Source organism: Triticum urartu, chromosome 2A (genome assembly GCF_056163025.1).
Source record: "Triticum urartu cultivar PI428250 chromosome 2A, HENAU_Tu73, whole genome shotgun sequence".
Lineage (NCBI taxonomy): Eukaryota > Viridiplantae > Streptophyta > Magnoliopsida > Poales > Poaceae > Triticum > Triticum urartu.
This window is the reverse complement of record NC_141874.1, coordinates 715274850-715291165: the sequence shown is the minus strand read 5'-3', so window position 1 is coordinate 715291165 and position 16316 is coordinate 715274850. Positions and strand designations below refer to the sequence as shown.

General features: G+C 52.5%; 3 protein-coding genes across 3 annotated transcripts; 2 read left to right on the top strand and 1 right to left on the bottom strand.

The window, feature by feature from the left end:
* Positions 1-2931: 2931 nt before the first annotated feature.
* Positions 2932-4657, top strand: LOC125539979 (UDP-glycosyltransferase 87A2). Its single transcript, XM_048703537.2, has 2 exons — positions 2932-3698; positions 3795-4657. The coding sequence occupies exons 1-2, from the start codon at positions 3194-3196 to the stop codon at positions 4655-4657; spliced, it is 1368 nt and encodes a 455-aa protein (XP_048559494.1). The 5' UTR covers positions 2932-3193.
* On the bottom strand, positions 4596-6249 carry LOC125539980 (rust resistance kinase Lr10). Its single transcript, XM_048703538.2, has 2 exons — positions 6009-6249; positions 4596-5930 (listed from the first exon to the last, which is right to left on the bottom strand). Exons 1-2 carry the CDS (start codon positions 6043-6045, stop codon positions 4726-4728), a joined length of 1242 nt encoding a protein of 413 aa, XP_048559495.2. The 5' UTR covers positions 6046-6249; the 3' UTR covers positions 4596-4725.
* Positions 6250-14142: 7893 nt separating this feature from the next.
* Positions 14143-16116, top strand: LOC125534255 (flavonoid 3',5'-hydroxylase 2). Its single transcript, XM_048697521.2, has 3 exons — positions 14143-14807; positions 14925-15216; positions 15330-16116. The coding sequence occupies exons 1-3, from the start codon at positions 14191-14193 to the stop codon at positions 15954-15956; spliced, it is 1536 nt and encodes a 511-aa protein (XP_048553478.2). The 5' UTR covers positions 14143-14190; the 3' UTR covers positions 15957-16116.
* Positions 16117-16316: the final 200 nt, after the last annotated feature.

Genomic DNA, 16316 nt, shown 5'->3' with positions numbered 1-16316 from the left:
ATGGGCGCCGCCGTCGCCACACCCGGCCACGACCAACAGGAGCCTTGCCGCAGCCACGTCGCATAGGCTTTGCCTGGCGGCGCCTTCGGCAGCGGTGGAGGGAGGGGAGGGGTGATGGGAGAGGGCCTCAAGTGTCGGCAGGAGGAGCCCCGGTGCGGGACGGTGCCGCCACACGAGGGAGGGGTGGAGTCGATGGAGGGTTGATGTATGGCTCTTTTAGCACAACCTATTCCTTAGGGCATCTCCAACGTGGGCCCTCAAACCGCCGGCAACCGTCCTAAATTCGTTGTCCGGACGCGTTTTGTCATCTAACATGGGTTTGTATCCGTCCGCTTGCCGGTCTGAATGTCTTTTTTTCCTGGAAACCCAAAACAAAGACACATGGGGGGACACACATGATTCCAACAACCTTGGCCCACCCAAAACCCTTTCCCTCTCACTTGCCCTTTGCCCCTCGAAACGGCCAGCGCTGCTCCAACGCTAGTGCCACATTCAAGCCAGCCCAGAGCAGATGTGACCTCTCACTAGAGCCGACATTGAAGCGGCGCACCCGCCGAGAGCGTCGCCCGTTGCACGCGCCTTTCCTTTGCATTGAAATGCCATTCGTCTTCCCGCCTACCTCAATTAAACCAACGTGTCTGCCGAGAAACCAACTCCGGTGTCCCGAGCGCCACACGTCTATCCGCATGTCGGCAGACATCAAAACACCCCGCGTCTTGGCGCTTGGCATCTGCCCGCTATTTAAACATGGCCAGGCATCGTGCAACAACCGCACCACACCTCCGCTCTCCATCTCCCCTTTGCAGCACACAAGCCATAGCCTCAAGCTCCTAAGCCCTATGGGACAGCCTCTCCGGCAAGCAGAAGAAGGAACTCCGCGGCATTGCAACCGGTTGGGTGGCCGGGAGACAGTCGGGTACAGGCTAGCTTGCCTAAAAGCTCTACGGAGCCAGCGCCACCACACTTGTCGGTCCAGGGTGGCATCAGCATGGGCCATCCTCACCCGTTTAGGTTGTCCTACGTTGCCGCCCGCCAAATCTTCCACGAGCGATGACGACACCGTGTCCGGCAGGTGAAGAAAGAAACCATGTTCGCGGAGATTGACGTGGCAGCGAAGGAATTTGACTGGGGCACCGATGACGACGTTGCCAACTCCGCGTCGGCCGCGCCCCGCCGCCCAACGACAAAGTCGGTACGTCCGCAACCATGCTGGTAGAGAGGAAAAGTAGACCATAGGAGGCTGCCGTCGCTTGGGTCCCAGGAAGGCCACCGCAACCATCTTGCTGGGTTACACAACCTTTGAATTGTGCGCTTTGCGGGTGCGTAGGCCACCGCGACCGTCTCTCCCCCCCCCCCCCCCCCCAAATCCAACCGTAGATCCAGTCTTCGCAGGCGGAGGCTATTTTTTTTCCTCCCACTGAAGCATTTAGCTCGAGACTCACAGTGGTCCGGTGAGGTTGCTGCTGAACATGGGGAAGACATGTCGTGTAAAATGGGCACCACCGCGGCCGGTGATAGACTAGATTAGAATAGTCTAGTCTAGCCCGTTGTAGTTTAGTTGAAATATGTTCGAAGCGTAAATGCCCTCGTCCGGTCTATATGAAAATCGTCCAGTTTGCATGAATTTCATTTAGTTTGTTGAAATCCTCTTTAAAATGTATGCGGGCAGAGTTGGATGGCCGGCTCTCGTATCAGTGTCTATGAACTGAACCTCACCGATCGGTTGGATATGGTGTCCGGTTTGAGGCCAGCGTTGGAGATGCCTTCAGCGTTGGATATGGTGTCCGGTTCTCCCGTGTACGACGTGCTATTTGGAGATAACTACGTGCAAACAGTTTGTCGGTTGGAACGCGTCCATTACCCTATAGCCCAACAGTGGAAGGTTACTGTTTAGTGAAGCCTACTCGCGACCTCTCCAGCTTCGGTGTGCGTACGTTGCTGATAACACTTGGCTGGGCCACACGTCATCCCCTAATTACTCCTAGTTAGCTAGGCACTATCTCCCTCTTTAGATGAAGGCCGTCATACTTGGCTGGGTCATCCCCATGGCACGGAAATTATTCCTTTTAACCTTGCCGATTGAGGCGTGGATGTGTAATTATCCTCAAATGAAAGAAAAAACCGTGGGTAACACGAGCGCGATGGGCGCGGGCTTTTCCTTTTCCTTTGCTGCATCTGATTACATTTTGATTCCTCTGCTGCCATTGGCTAGGTCTGCACTCTGCACCAGCACGGGTGGCGACAGCCACTAGTTAACCATGGCTAATGACAGGTGCTACAAAATGGGTCTGCGGTTGGTGAGTTTAGTGTTCCGACTGGTCTTTATCTTTTCTATCTCCATTCTGGTGATCTTGAGATGCACAAAGGATCACTTGCTCCCTCTCATCCATATTAATTGTCGTTGATGAACATTTTCTCGACCAAATAATCTCATCCTTATAGACAAAAGAAAATCATATTATCACATTGTTGTATGTTATTCTCTCCCTGGAAATAAAAGTGACTCGTATTGGGACATGGAGTATCTGAGCTCTAGCTCAAATGAGCACCGATGAGCACTGAAATAAAAAAATAAAAAAATGAATTTTTTATGGTAAACTTTGACAAATGTTATAAGTGCTTGCAAATTTTCATTACGAGAGCAGATTCATCATTCATGGAAGACGTGACAAAAAACAAAACTGATACTCCAAAAATGCTACTTTCGGAAGTATTTCGGAGCCCTGATTTTTTTCTCACACTTTTCACGAATATGATCTTATGATAAAAAGTTACCAACACTTAGAACGTTTGTCAAAGTTTTATCACAATTTTTTTTACATTTTAATTTTATTTTTATTCTTCTATTCATCTGAGCTCATTTGAAGAAGAGTACTTTCGCTCGTATTATCATTCGTTTGGATATATGCATGAAAGTCCACTGTGTCTACAATAACAACTCTTCCACCCATCAATGCCTAGCTACCCACCCCATGGCGGCTAAGGTCCCAACAATTAATAATTTATACTCCAGCTCCATTTGATCAGCCGATTGTCGATGATTAATTTTATGGTGCAACAACAAACTTACTGCAGAGTACGTAGTACTTTATGGCCCAACAGCGTATACTCCAAGAAAAGCCATCCAAATTGAACGCACGGGACAGTGATCGTGCACCTACAAAACAAAGAGACGCGCCCAGATCAAATAATCATGGCGGATGCCGCTCTCGCCGATCACCCACCATGCCACGTCGTGGCACTGCCGTATCCCGGCCGCGGCCACGTCAACGCGATGCTGAGCCTGTGCCGCCTGCTCGCCGCACGCGGCGTCGCCACCACGGTCATCCTCACCGAGGAGTGGGTTGGTCTGGTTGGCGCAGCAGAGCCGCCCCTACCGGCGCGCGTCCGCTTGACCGCCATCCCCAACGTCATCCCCTCGGAGCACGGCCGCGCCGCCGACTACCCTGGCTTCTCCGACGCCGTTAACACCAGGATGGAGGCCCCCGTGGAGCGGCTCCTCGAGCTCGAGGGGATGCTGCAATCACCGGAGATGGCGGCCGTCGTGGTCGTGGCCGACTTGTTGTTGCAGTGGGTGGTGCCCATGGCGTTGAGAAGGGGCGTGAAGGCCTGCACGTTCTGCCCCTTCTCCGCCACCAACTTCGCCGCCATGTACCACTTCGAGCGCCTCATGGCGGGCAGCAGCTTGGCCGTCGAGGGTGAGAGCGCCAACTCACACAACTTTCCCCCATTATTACTAGTGATGAAGTGATGATCTATTTGGTGTGATTTCGTGTTGCTCAATTGTACTGCAGATCCGATGTGGGATCAGCCCATCCCTGGTCATGCTTGCTTAACAATGCGCGAGGTTCAGCCGATCTTGTCCGGCGAGGCCAGTCGAGGGCGATTCAAGGCGAGAATTCGCAGTGCCCGGGCAGGTCAGTGCGTGCTCTTCTCCTCGTTTTACGAGCTCGAAGCCGGCGTCATGGACTCGCTCGTCTCCGACCCTTCGTCGCCCCGCGTGTACTCGATTGGCCCCTGCATCCCTTACACCACACTTGAAGAAGAACCGCGAGACGAGCACTCCTACTGGGCTTGGCTGGACACGCAGCCTGCAGGCTCCGTGTTGTACGTGTCGCTGGGCAGCTTCCTCTCGCTGCCGCCCTCCCAGCTCGCCGAGCTCGCCATGGGGCTCGTCGCGAGCGACGTCAAGTTCCTGTGGGCGCTCCACGACCAAGCGCGCTCTCAGGTGCAGCCGCTGCTGGACGGCAACGGCGACGGGGTGCTCGTGCCGTGGTGCGACCAGCTCAAGGTGCTGTGCCATCCTTCCGTTGGGGGTTTCCTGACGCACTGCGGCATGAACTCTGTGCTGGAGGCGGTGTTTGCCGGCGTTCCGATGCTCACCCTTCCCATAGGCATGGACCAGCCGACCAACAGCCGCCTGGTCGTCGACGTGTGGAAGATTGGGTACAGCCTTAAAGAGAAGATGCAGTCGGACGGCACCATCACGAGGGAGCCGATTGCTCGGGCCGTCGAGACGCTGATGAGCTCCTCTGATCTGCCAGAGAGCAATGGGGTGAGGAGCAGAGCGCTCCTGTGGAGGGACGCTTCTCGTAGAGCCATCCAAGAGGGTGGATCTTCGTCCACTGACCTGAACTCTTTCTTAAGCTGTATATGATTTAACTTAAGCTGTACAATGGAGTATATTTTTCCATACAAATTGCTGTTCACATAAACGTAACGAAGCTACCTGCCGGTGAAAGCCGAAGAACCGTAGGAATCCGTGGTGGTGTCATCGGACAGCGTCGCGCCGGCGCTGTACGCTGCGAGGTGTGCGAACGGGTTGCCCGGCGTGGCGATCCGCTCCTCCCCCTCCAGCATCCGCACGACGTTGCCCATGGACGGCCTGTCCTCCGGCCGGTACTGCACGCACCACAGAGCCACCTTGCACATCCTCGCCGCCTTCTCCATGGCATCCAGGTCCCCCGCGGCCATCGCGCGCGCCAGCACGGCGTCCATCTCGCCGGCCACGAACCGGTGCCACACCCACCGCGGGTACCACTCCTGGCTCTCAGCGCGGTTGTGCAGCCCGAGCTCCAGGTTCCGCCGCCGCCCCAGCATCTCGAACAGCAGCATCCCGTAGCTGTACACGTCGCACTTGTGCGTGACCGGCAGCGGCATCCACAGCTCCGGCGCCGCGTACCCGGGCGTGCCCCGCGCGCCCGTGATGGTCAGGTGGGTGTCCTCCCTGTCGCACAGCTTGGCGAGCCCGAAGTCGGCGCCGAGCAGCACGTTCTCCGGCTTGATGTCGTAGTGGATGATCCGGTGCTGGCACTCCTCGTGCAGGTACCGCACCGCCTTGGCCGTCCCGACGGCGATCTCGTGCAGCTTCTCGAACCCGATGGCGCGGCCCTCCGGCGCCGGCGTGCCGAACAGGTGCTGGTCCAGCGAGCCGTTCTCCATGTACTCGTACACGAGCGCCTTCACGGCGGCGTCGAAGCAGAAGCCGTAGAGGCGGACGAGGTTGATGTGGTAGGTCCTCCCGATGGTGCCCACCTCCGCCATGAACTGCTCCTCCGCGCGCCTCCCGAGCGTGCTGTTCAGCACCTTCACGGCCACGGGCGCGCCGTTGGGGAACCTGCCCCTGTACACGACGCCGAAGCCGCCGGAGCCGAGCTTGTGCGCGAAGCCCTGGGTGAAGCCCCGCAGCTGCTGCGAGCTGAACCGAACGGGCCGCTCGTTCTGGACGCCCTCGATGAAAAAGCTCATGCTTCCCATCTCAACCTCGGCGGCTTCGTCCACGACCCTCGGCGTGCTGCCGGCGGCAGCTCCGTCCCGGTGACCGCCCGGCTTGTCTTCCTTCTGCAGATACATCTGCACGGCGACCTTGGCGCATAGGTAGATGGCGATCGTGGCGACCACTGTCACTATACCAGCCACCAGCACTCCAGCTGCAACATGTTTGTTAACCCCCAAAACACCTGAGAATCGAGAGTGAATAAATCAACCGCTGAGCATATCGTACTTACTGATTGACAAGGCGAGGATGCCGCTGCTAAGCGCCATGGCGATCAAGAAGCAACTTCGGGGGATCAGGATGGCATGAAGCAAGGATTATGTTGCCTCCTTGGAGCGGCCTTTCGAGTGTCCGGGGATAAATGTGTTGGTTCCTTTGCTTGCAACTGTATGCCTGTATGCGTCATTCGACATTTCTGATATCTCGGTTGTCAACTCTGGATGATCTGACACGTACGTCCTGAAAGTATGCAGTCAATGGCAAGGCCTCCGGGGCGTAAAACAATCGGCTGTGCCCAATCCGTTCTACATTGTTTGGTCAAAGAATTTGGATCAATTTAGGTGGTGAGAACGACGATTCCTAACCAGTTGACTACGTTTTATTATGGTCTCCATGTCACACGCTTACCTCAAACCACGTGGAAGTGCGTATGCATATCTTAATGATCCAAATTGCAACTCCCTACGTTTTAAATTACTCGTCGCAGAAATAGATGTAGCCAAAACTAAAATACATCTAGATACATTCATACCTATGACAAGTAATTCGAAACGGAGGACGTACGTGTTTTCTGAAACAGCGTGTTTAATTTGCTGGTAAGCCGAATGGGATCGAGCTTTCTTCGCCACCACGACATGAAAAGTCTTCGCAGAATTCAAAGGATGCTTACATCTTTTTATTTTTAATCAAGAAACGAACATGGAGAACGAGGTATACTGATAATCACACGGAGCCTGCATGAGTGGGCGTATGAACAACGTCGAGCCTACCTGAGAACTAACACCCACCGGTTTACTGGCCGATCGCTGCTAAATAGCTGCGGTTGTCTGTAGTTTCTCGTGCTACTCCTTCAGCTACTTTTTTTTTCGAAACGTAGCCAAAAGATTTGCCTCATCTATTAAATAAGAGAGGAATAGAGATTAGAGTTTTACAATAACATCAACATACACGGCATGCCGATTACTCACGCAAGATAATAGACCCTAGTCTTTTAGCACCGGCAGTGACCCAAAGCTTTGCCTCGTCCATGATGATATTAAGAAGGATAGGCGGCAGCGCGCACTTGTGCCGGAACATCCGGGCGTTGCGCTCATTCCAAATGGTCCAAGAGACAAGCATGGTGAGAGAGGCTGAGGCGCTTCGGCTGGGGACACGGTTGTCAGTTCGCTTGTCCCACCATTCGTGGACAGAGTCAGCAGGGTGCCAGCCAGAGGTGTCCATGTGAGCAAGGCCAAGCTTGGCGATGATTGACCTCCATAGTCTAAGCGTGTAGCGGCACTTGAAAAAGAGATGCGCACCAGTTTCTTGTTCCCTTTTGCAAAGAGGACAGAGGCCACAATTTGCCCAACCCCATCTCTCCAGACGATCGGTAGTCCAGATCCTATCTAGGAGGGCCAACCAGGCAAAAAATTTAACCTTCGGGGGAGCCCAGACTTTCCAAACCATGTGATCCATAGGGGAGAGAGTTAATCTAAGGAACTGGGCCCTGTACGCGGTGGCCGCCCTGCAAAACCCATTGTTCGAGTGCTTCCAAACAATGCCATCTTCAAGTTGTTCATCAAGGTGGACGTCATTCACAAGCATCTATAGAGTGAAAAGTTCCCGGATGTGATCAACAGAGATGACGATGTTCAAGTTGATTTTGAATATCCATGCATCGCCTTTGAGAGCCTCCCGCATCTTCCAATTCTTTCTCCTCGAAGCCTCAAAAATTAGCGGTGCAATATCCTTGGGTTTGCGCCCGAGAAGCCAAGGGGAGTCCCAAAAAGGCGTTTTGGCGCCGTCCCCCACGGGGACTTGCCTGCTCCCTTCCCATGTTCCCATCCGTACTCCCGCATATGTGGCTTAATTTGATTGGAACAAAATAAGGCCCGGCCCCACCCCCTTAAAATTAGGGGGGAGATGATTAGATTAGAAAGGAAAAGGGAAAAAAACAGCCGTAGGATGAAGTGAGAGCACGGATGGGAGCATGGGCAGGGAGCAGGCAAGCCGGATCCGTTGAGATCATCCTCCATGCAAGGGTTGCCAAATCCTACCCATAATCTGTGGGGTTCCTTCCACTCATACCAAGGCCATCGCAACCGAAGAGCACGTGCAAACTTTTTAGACTTAAGAACCCCAAGGCCACCATACTCCTTCGGCCTACAGACCATATCCCAATTGACCTTGCATTTGGCGTCTGTCATCTTGTCCCCTCCAGACCAGAGAAAAGCTCTTTCAATCTTGGTTAGATTATGGAGCGTGCTTGGTGGTATAATAAGAGGCGTAATGGAGTACACCGCTTGGGAGCATAGAACTGACTTGACCAGAGCCGTGCGGCCAATCGTCGTGATGTTTTGGCCCTCCCAAGCGACCAGTTTGCCAGCCGCCTTATCCTCGAGATATTGGAAGTCCACCTTCTTAAGTTGCCATATCGAGAGTGGCAGGCCTAAGTATTTCACCAGGAAGGTTGCCCGGGTAGCTGGCATATTTCCAAGAATGTGTCCAAGGTTGACGTTGTTGCACCGAATTGGCACTACCAAACTTATCTGAAAGTTGGTACAGAGCCCCGTAACCTCACCAAAGCCTCGCAAGATCGAGGCGAGGTTATCAACGTCTTGCTTGATAGGAGCCGTAAATACCGCCGCATCATCCGCATAGAGGGAGGTTCGCACCGTGGCCCCACGCCCACAAATCTTATGAAGAAGGCCTTTTCGCGTTGCCAAGTCAAGGATTTTATGCAGTGGATCAATCGCAATGACAAATAGGAGGGGGAAGATCGGGTCCCCCTGCCGAAATCCGCGGCCGTGCTTGATCGGTGGGCCAGGCAACCCATTGAGAAGGATGCGAGATGAAGATGTCGATAGAAAGGCTGCAATCCACGCACGAAACTTTGCGGGGAATCCCAGACGTTGAAGAAGGTCCAGGATGTAACTCCACTTTGGCTTGTCTGAGCGTTGTATGTAAAACATGCATGAATGTTTATCGCCTCGTTTTTGCAGTAAAGACGGGAGGGGATCCCCTTTTCTTTAAAATAAATAAATAAATCAGAACAACGAGGTATGTACATACATTTTAGATTGAGAGGAAACAAGTGGGTCTATGTGGCAACAATTTGATTCACAACAGAGATCATACCCAGCAGTTCGTAGTTCTTTGACGCCAAAAATAAAGGGAAATGAACTCCCTTGCTTTAGGGTTTTTTTTGCCATGTGGCTCAACTGCTCGTAAATTTCCAGTTGACTGTGTGACCGCCCAACCCACTACCCCAACTCAGGCCCATGAAAACGGCGAACGAGAGGGACGGGGCAGACGCCCACGCAAGCCCAACACCCGCTTTTAACCCATACATACGTCTTCCCGCTGGACAAGTGTGTTGCCCTGCTCGATGTCATGTGCCCAGTTCATCATAAAGTTTCTGCAGGAGCTTCAAGAGATCCTAGCGAGACAGCAAGTTGCTAGACTTGCAAGAGCTTCGGTTACAGCACATGATAAGGCCTGGATCCCACCGGGAATGGGAGAGGTAAAGCTAAATGTAGACGGTGCGGTGGCCAAGTCATCCAACGTTGGGGCAGTGGGCGTTGTATGCCGGAGTGAGACCGGACTTTTTTGGGGGGCCTCGGCTGTTGTATTTCATGGGTTGACTGAACCAGCGACATTGGAGGCATTTGCTTGTAGGGGGGCACTCGCTCTAGCCGAGGATTTGGTTGTGAATAAAGTGCGTGTTGCATCTGACTGTCTGAGAGTCATCGACGACCTGAAGAGTCCAATCCATCTCGGCGAATACTGCATGATCTTACAAGAGATCAACGAAAGGAAACAGAAGTTTCAAAGCTGTGAGCTCGTCCACGAGCAACGCGCTAGCAATGGTGAGGCACATAGATTAGCTAGAATGGCTACTACCCTTGATATTGGCCGACATTTGTGGCTCATCGATCCACCGGATCATCTTTGTATTCCTTTAAACATTGAGACATGAAATAAAGCGCGTTGTTCCTTCTCAAAAAAAAAGCTACGACGTCGCTCTTCCAGTCATTGACCTCCAGCGAGCGGTCCTCTTTGATGAACGCTAGTCCGCCTGGTTGCTAACGAAATCACTTAGGCTGACAAAGAGATCGTCTTCCTTGAGGGACGCACGAGTTATTTAATCTAAAATGGTTGTTATTTCTTAGTTGCATGAGGATTCAGCGCATAGAGGAGCAACGGTGTGGCCCCAAGGCTGAGACATGGGCGGCGTGCTGATGGCGATGTTGTTAGCGTAGGCAAGGAAGAGTGCCTGTCAATTTGACCGCCCCCTCGGATTACATAGGCAGCCAAGGGTCCGCCAGGATGTCGGGGGAGAGACTGGAGGCGGGGCGGGGCGGTGTGTGTGTAGGGGGGGGGGGGGGGGGGGCGGTTGGAGGAGGAAGACACAGCGTCAACCGTTGGATTATAATCCAATGGTTCAGAAAAACCGACTTATTCTATATATTTTCCAGGACGATTGAGTTCCCTAATTTAATTGACACTTTCTCACAAAAAATATATTAATTGGCACTTGCATATGTACTTTGCTTGAACCTCTCTTACCACTTCGTATCTTGACATGGTTTCGATTTGGTAGTAAACCATGGCGTGGTGAAGTATGTGATGCAGGGCTCTCGAAGGCGGCAACAGAGTTCTTGGCAACGCCAATGGAGGGGAAGCTCGCGTACAGCGTACTGCTTCTACCGCTACAACAAGCCCTTCCGTGTGGCTTCTTTGCAATGCCGGCAAGCAATTTTAATGGACTAGTGGTTGGGGCCCGTCATTGCGGGCCGCTTGAAAAAAAGTTGTACGCACCTCACCCTCATCTTGAAATAAAAAAAAACATTCTCATGTCACGTGAACATCACATCCATCTCAAAAAGAAAAAAGCTCAAAAAACTTTTCTTGAAAAGAAAAAGGAAAAAGTCTCACTGCCATTTAAAAAAATCAAAAAAATTCTCATCGTGACCAACCAGCATGCGCCACGTGGCTTAGCTGGTTGGCCACCAATCTACCATACCTTAATGGATTTGATGGATAAGTTTTTTAAAAGAAATGGATGAGAGTGAGATAGAGAGAGGGGGCGGAAGAGGAGGAACTCACTGAATATGTCAAATACCAATTCAACTATTCTAAAAAAACAAACAAATCCAACTCAACTTTTGGTTGGTAGAGGGATGAAATTTGGGTGGTATGAGAAGTTCAGATGAAGGGTTATATATCTGGTTCTAAAATGAAAGGACGGAGATCGATCCATCGATGAGTTGTCGGTTATCAATGGCTCCCGTTACGTGGTGGTCAAACAAGGCGTATTGTCTGCTATTTTAGATAAAAGACACTTTTATATATGCGTTGTTTATTCCAGAATTGTGAGCTTTACCGTTGCGAGCTACTAGTAGTTGGAATTTCGAACTGGCCAAGTCAACTAGCTAGTAGAGGTAGCTTGTGCATCTCATCCAGACACATTATAGACAAGAAAACAAGATAGCCTTATCTTTGACAGAACATTTCATCGTTAATTAAGGATCTAACTATGGCTGTGAAGTTATGACCTAACTAGCTGCATCTTCAGGAAATTTCGACGCCAGCACATTGTATCAGTTAGTTGGGCAGCGATTTTGCATGAACCTCTCAGCAACTGACAAATCAGTTTACAAGCGAAACTATTCATTATCGCTCCCACATTTCCATTTTACAATCATGTCACTTTTTTTAGTCACATTAATTACTTGCCACGGTTAACGAGATGATATATGCTTTGTCACACTGCTATTACGTTGAGAAGAAAACATACGCATACGTGACGATAGCAAAAACACAGAAATTAAGTGGCATATCTGGCCATTAGTGGATCTATTTAGATCTAGTCTTTGGTTGTGTGCAATTAATAATTCTTCCGATCTACGCTTTTCTTCATCGGTGGCCAATGTTGTTCTGGTGCGCTGGTCCTATAGGGCCTTGGCACAACGACTTACCGACTGTCTACTACAACAACGTTTGCCCGACTTCTGCGAGGAAGGGGCGATGACGGCGACACGCTTTCGGTTCGCTCAAATGCTTGTAGTCGTCGCTAGGTGGTCCACGGACCTGGTTATAATTTTTTTACTTCTAATGTTTTATGTACTGTGTCAATGATAAATAGATTGGAAGTTTCTCTCGAAACAAAAGGATTTTGATTGAGCTTGGAGAATATCCAGAGCTAACGATGGTAAGGTGTTCAAATCAGACAATCATGTGAACTAGAAAACTGAAGGTCAGCACTCTTCCAGATGAGGGGGGGGGGGGGGGGGGGGTTGGTGTTGAATAGTTTTCTCGGGCTGTTTTGATTCACATGATTTGTAAAATACAGGAATATCAGAAACACAGAAATTAAGTGGCATGTTATCCTCAACACTACATAATTAGTTTCATTTAGCAGAAGGGTTTCCCTGTGATTTTCATTAAGAAAACCATAGTAGTCTACAAAGTTAGTATGGATGTTTGATTGTGCACATGAAACCTCCTAAGATAGCATTTTAACACGGTTGGGCCAGGAAATATGAACTGCAGTGCAGGTTGAAACAAATAGTAATGTCCGAGATCGACTACATCAAGCGAACGGAAAGCCAGAAACACCCAGGTCGTGAGATAACTAAGATTATACTAAGTTTTATTGTCCTAAATAAGTGGCTAGTCAAATTTTCAACCTAGAAACATGTGCATGCCTATGCACCAAATCGGAGAGAGTACCAAAAGAGAGCAAAAGGACCAGTTTTCATGAACCTCCTATGCTATACGTGGGTTCGTGTCTGTTCATTCATGAACCTCCTTAAGCATTGCAACATAGGTTAAGTTTTAGAAACATCATCGATCTTGTAATCCATCAAATCCCAATTAAGAGAGAGTCAAAGGAAAGAGCGCCATGGGAGCTCATTGAGAGCTCGTGTGTGGAGAGTGGGGGGACTAAGGAGAGAGGGGGGAAGGAGAAGGGGGCTGGGGCGGCGTCCTTCTGTAATCGCGGGCAAGGCGGAGGCCATGCGCGACAAGGTGCACGCACGTCACCGACGTGGGGCTGAGTGGTGGTGGCGCGAGGTGGGAGTCGGGAGGGAAAGAGTGCAGTGTGGTTGCGGGCTAGGTTTAGAAGAGGATAGGATCCGACAAAAGGACGTGAACGATCAACCCTCATTCGACGGCCGCGCGCCCGATAGGCTAAGCAGTTTTCACATATAATAAACTTTCTCGTCCAACTTTAATCCAATATACTCGGCTTTTTACGAAATTAAGCCAAAAGCCTAAAAAAACTGATTTTGGGGTGTTGGACTTAACTTATTTTCACCCCCAACTCCTTCACGATGGAAATGAGCTGGGGGTAGGGCAGCTTCCGACAGGAGCTACTTGAATATCCACTTGCCACTGAAGTTGACAGTAATTGCAAGAAAAATGCCATCACGCCTACGCACTGTAATCTAGCATCTCCATTCGCCCAAAAAAAAGGGAAATGCCCGCCCCAGCGCCGCGAGAGACAAAGCAGCGTTGCTAGGGATTCCGCCTCTGCCACTTAAACTGTTGTCTCTGGTCACCGCCAGGCCTTCGTTACTCCCCCTTGTTCCTTCCCCCACACGTAGCCACCGACCTGCGCCGCTTGCCCGTAGAGTTCCCTCCCTCCCCCCAACAACCGACGTTGTCGGCGACCCGCGGCGCTCGATCAATGGGCAGAAGCACGCGGCAAGTCGTGGTGACCAATGGCGCACCGTGGGTCGTTTATTTTGACCGATCACTGATCAGGCTGTCCGTCCGAACGTATGAGGGTGTTTGAGGCGCCCGGCTGTAGATACTCTTAGGCTCTGGTTGGAATGGGAGTAAATTTTGTGTGCTCAATAATATTTTTTGGCTCAAACTTGAACTAAATACCGGTGGTCACAACAAAATTTTACCGGGCTTCAAACAGGCCCTTAGTCGAGTATCATGTCTTATCTACAAGACGATTATTGTAGAGCCATAGAGGAACCACAGAATGATTATATACGTATCAAATTATCGGTTGGTAGAACTGCAAGTCAAAGCGAAACGGTAGGGACTATCTGTACAAGATGATTATATAATGTGCAAAGTCAGAAGATTGAAGTGAACAAGATAACCAACTCTTTACTCGGGGTGACCTGGCCTATATAATGTGACCCGCCGTGCTCCTACGTAGCACTGAGACTTGCACCACCCGTAGTACGCACGCCATGCAGCTCGCCGCGGTGTACACGGACCCTTGGGTGCTCTCCGCCACCGCCCTCTTCGTCCTCGTCCACCTCCTGCTCCGGCACTTCCGCTCCGGCGGCCGCCGCCTCCCGCCGGGACCGCGCGGCTTCCCGATACTCGGCGCGCTGCCGCTCGTCGGCCCGACCCCGCACACCGGGCTGGCGGCGCTGGCCCGGAAGCACGGCCCGGTCATGTACCTCAAGATGGGCACCTGCGGCGTCGTGGTGGCGTCGTCCCCCGCGGCGGCGCGACAGTTCCTCAAGGTGCAGGACGCGCGCTTCGCCGACCGCCCCGCCGTCGCCAGCGCCGTGGACATCACGTACGGCTTCCAGACCATCGCGTTCGGCATGCAGGGGCCCCGGTGGAAGCAGATGCGCAAGCTGTCGACCGTGCACCTGCTCGGGGCGCAGGCCATGGCGGAGTGGGCGTCCGTTCGCCGGGACGAGGCCGGCCGCCTGCTGCGCGACGTGGTCGGGGCCTCCGTGGCCGGCGAGCTGATCTCCGTGCCGGACGTGCTGGTGCGCGCGTTCGCCAACATCGTCGGGCAGATCACGCTGAGCAAGAGGCTGTTCGACACCCAGGGCGACGAGGCCAACAGGTACTGGATCTCAGAATGCAATGCAATGCATGGTTACTCTTACTCACTCACACGATCGACACGGATGTTGTAAGGAAAGGAACTTGATGCTTACCTTAAAATGTTTTGCGTGCGCAGATACAAGGAGATGATCACGTTGGTGCAGAGCGGGTCGGGGCTGTTCAACATCAGTGACTTCGTGCCGGCCCTGTCACGCTTCGACCTGCAGGGCGTGCAGGCGAAGCTGCGGAAGATCCACCTCCGCTTCGACGACATGATCACCAGCCTCCTGGACGAGCACTCGGCGACGGCCACGCAGCGGCAGGGCCGGCCGGACTTCATCGACAAGCTGAGGGCCAGCATGGCCGCCAAGGACAGCAAAGACGACGCCGACACGATCTCCGAAGTCAACGTCAAGGGATTCGTGTTTGTAAGCGCCAACTTCTTAGTAACCTTTTCCGTTACGATAATTTGTCCAGGAGGATCAATCTGCAGTAGTAGTACAAGCGAAGAATAAACTATGGGTGATCGAACCGCATGCAGGACATGTTCACGGCCGGCACGGACACGGCGTCGATCATCGCGGAGTGGGCGATGGCGGAGATGATGAAGAACCCGTCCATCATGGCGCGCGCGCAGGAGGAGATGGACCGCGTGGTCGGCCGCGGCCGCCGCCTCGAGGAGTCGGACGTCGCCGGCCTCCCCTATCTGCAGGCCGTATGCAAGGAGGCGATGCGGCTCCACCCCTGGACGCCGCTCAGCATCCCGCACTTCTCCGGCGAGGAGTGCGAGGTGGACGGGTACCACATCCCGAAGAACACGCAGCTGCTCGTCAACATCTGGGCCATCGGCCGGGACGCGGCGACGTGGGAGGAGCCGCTGGAGTTCCGGCCGGAGCGGTTCCTGTCCGGGCCGGCGGCCAGTGTGGACGCGCTGGGGAACCACTTCGAGCTCATCCCCTTCGGCGCCGGCCGGAGGATCTGCGTGGGGAAGCTGGCCGGCATGGTGTTCGTGCAGTACTTCCTGGGCATGCTGGTGCACGCGTTCGATTGGCGGGTGGCGGAGGGCGAGAAGCTGGACATGGAGGAGCAGTTCGGACTCACGATGCCCAAGGCCGTGCCGCTGCGGGCCATTGTCACGCCACGGTTGGCGCCGGCCGCCTACGCGTGACGGGCGCGTCCCGTCACGTGTGCACGTCTGCGCGGATGAGATGCGGCCATGCGGGTTCTGTATGGATCGATTGTCCACTTTTTTTTATCGTATTTGTATTGAATGTACATGAAATGCCAAGAGGTCGATCAATGAAAATAAGTTATGCTGCCTTTTTCTACTTCGTCGTTCCTAGCTTCGGCTGCTTTGCTATGTTCTTCTCTTGTCCATCAATGAAAATCAGCTATGCTGCTTTTTCGTCAATTTTTTTTGCGCATCTCATGTACATTATACAATCTAAAAAAAAATAATCAACACAAAAATAATTGTGCATATTTTCTAAGCAGGGCGAAAGGGACGCCACCACTCCAACTACTCTTC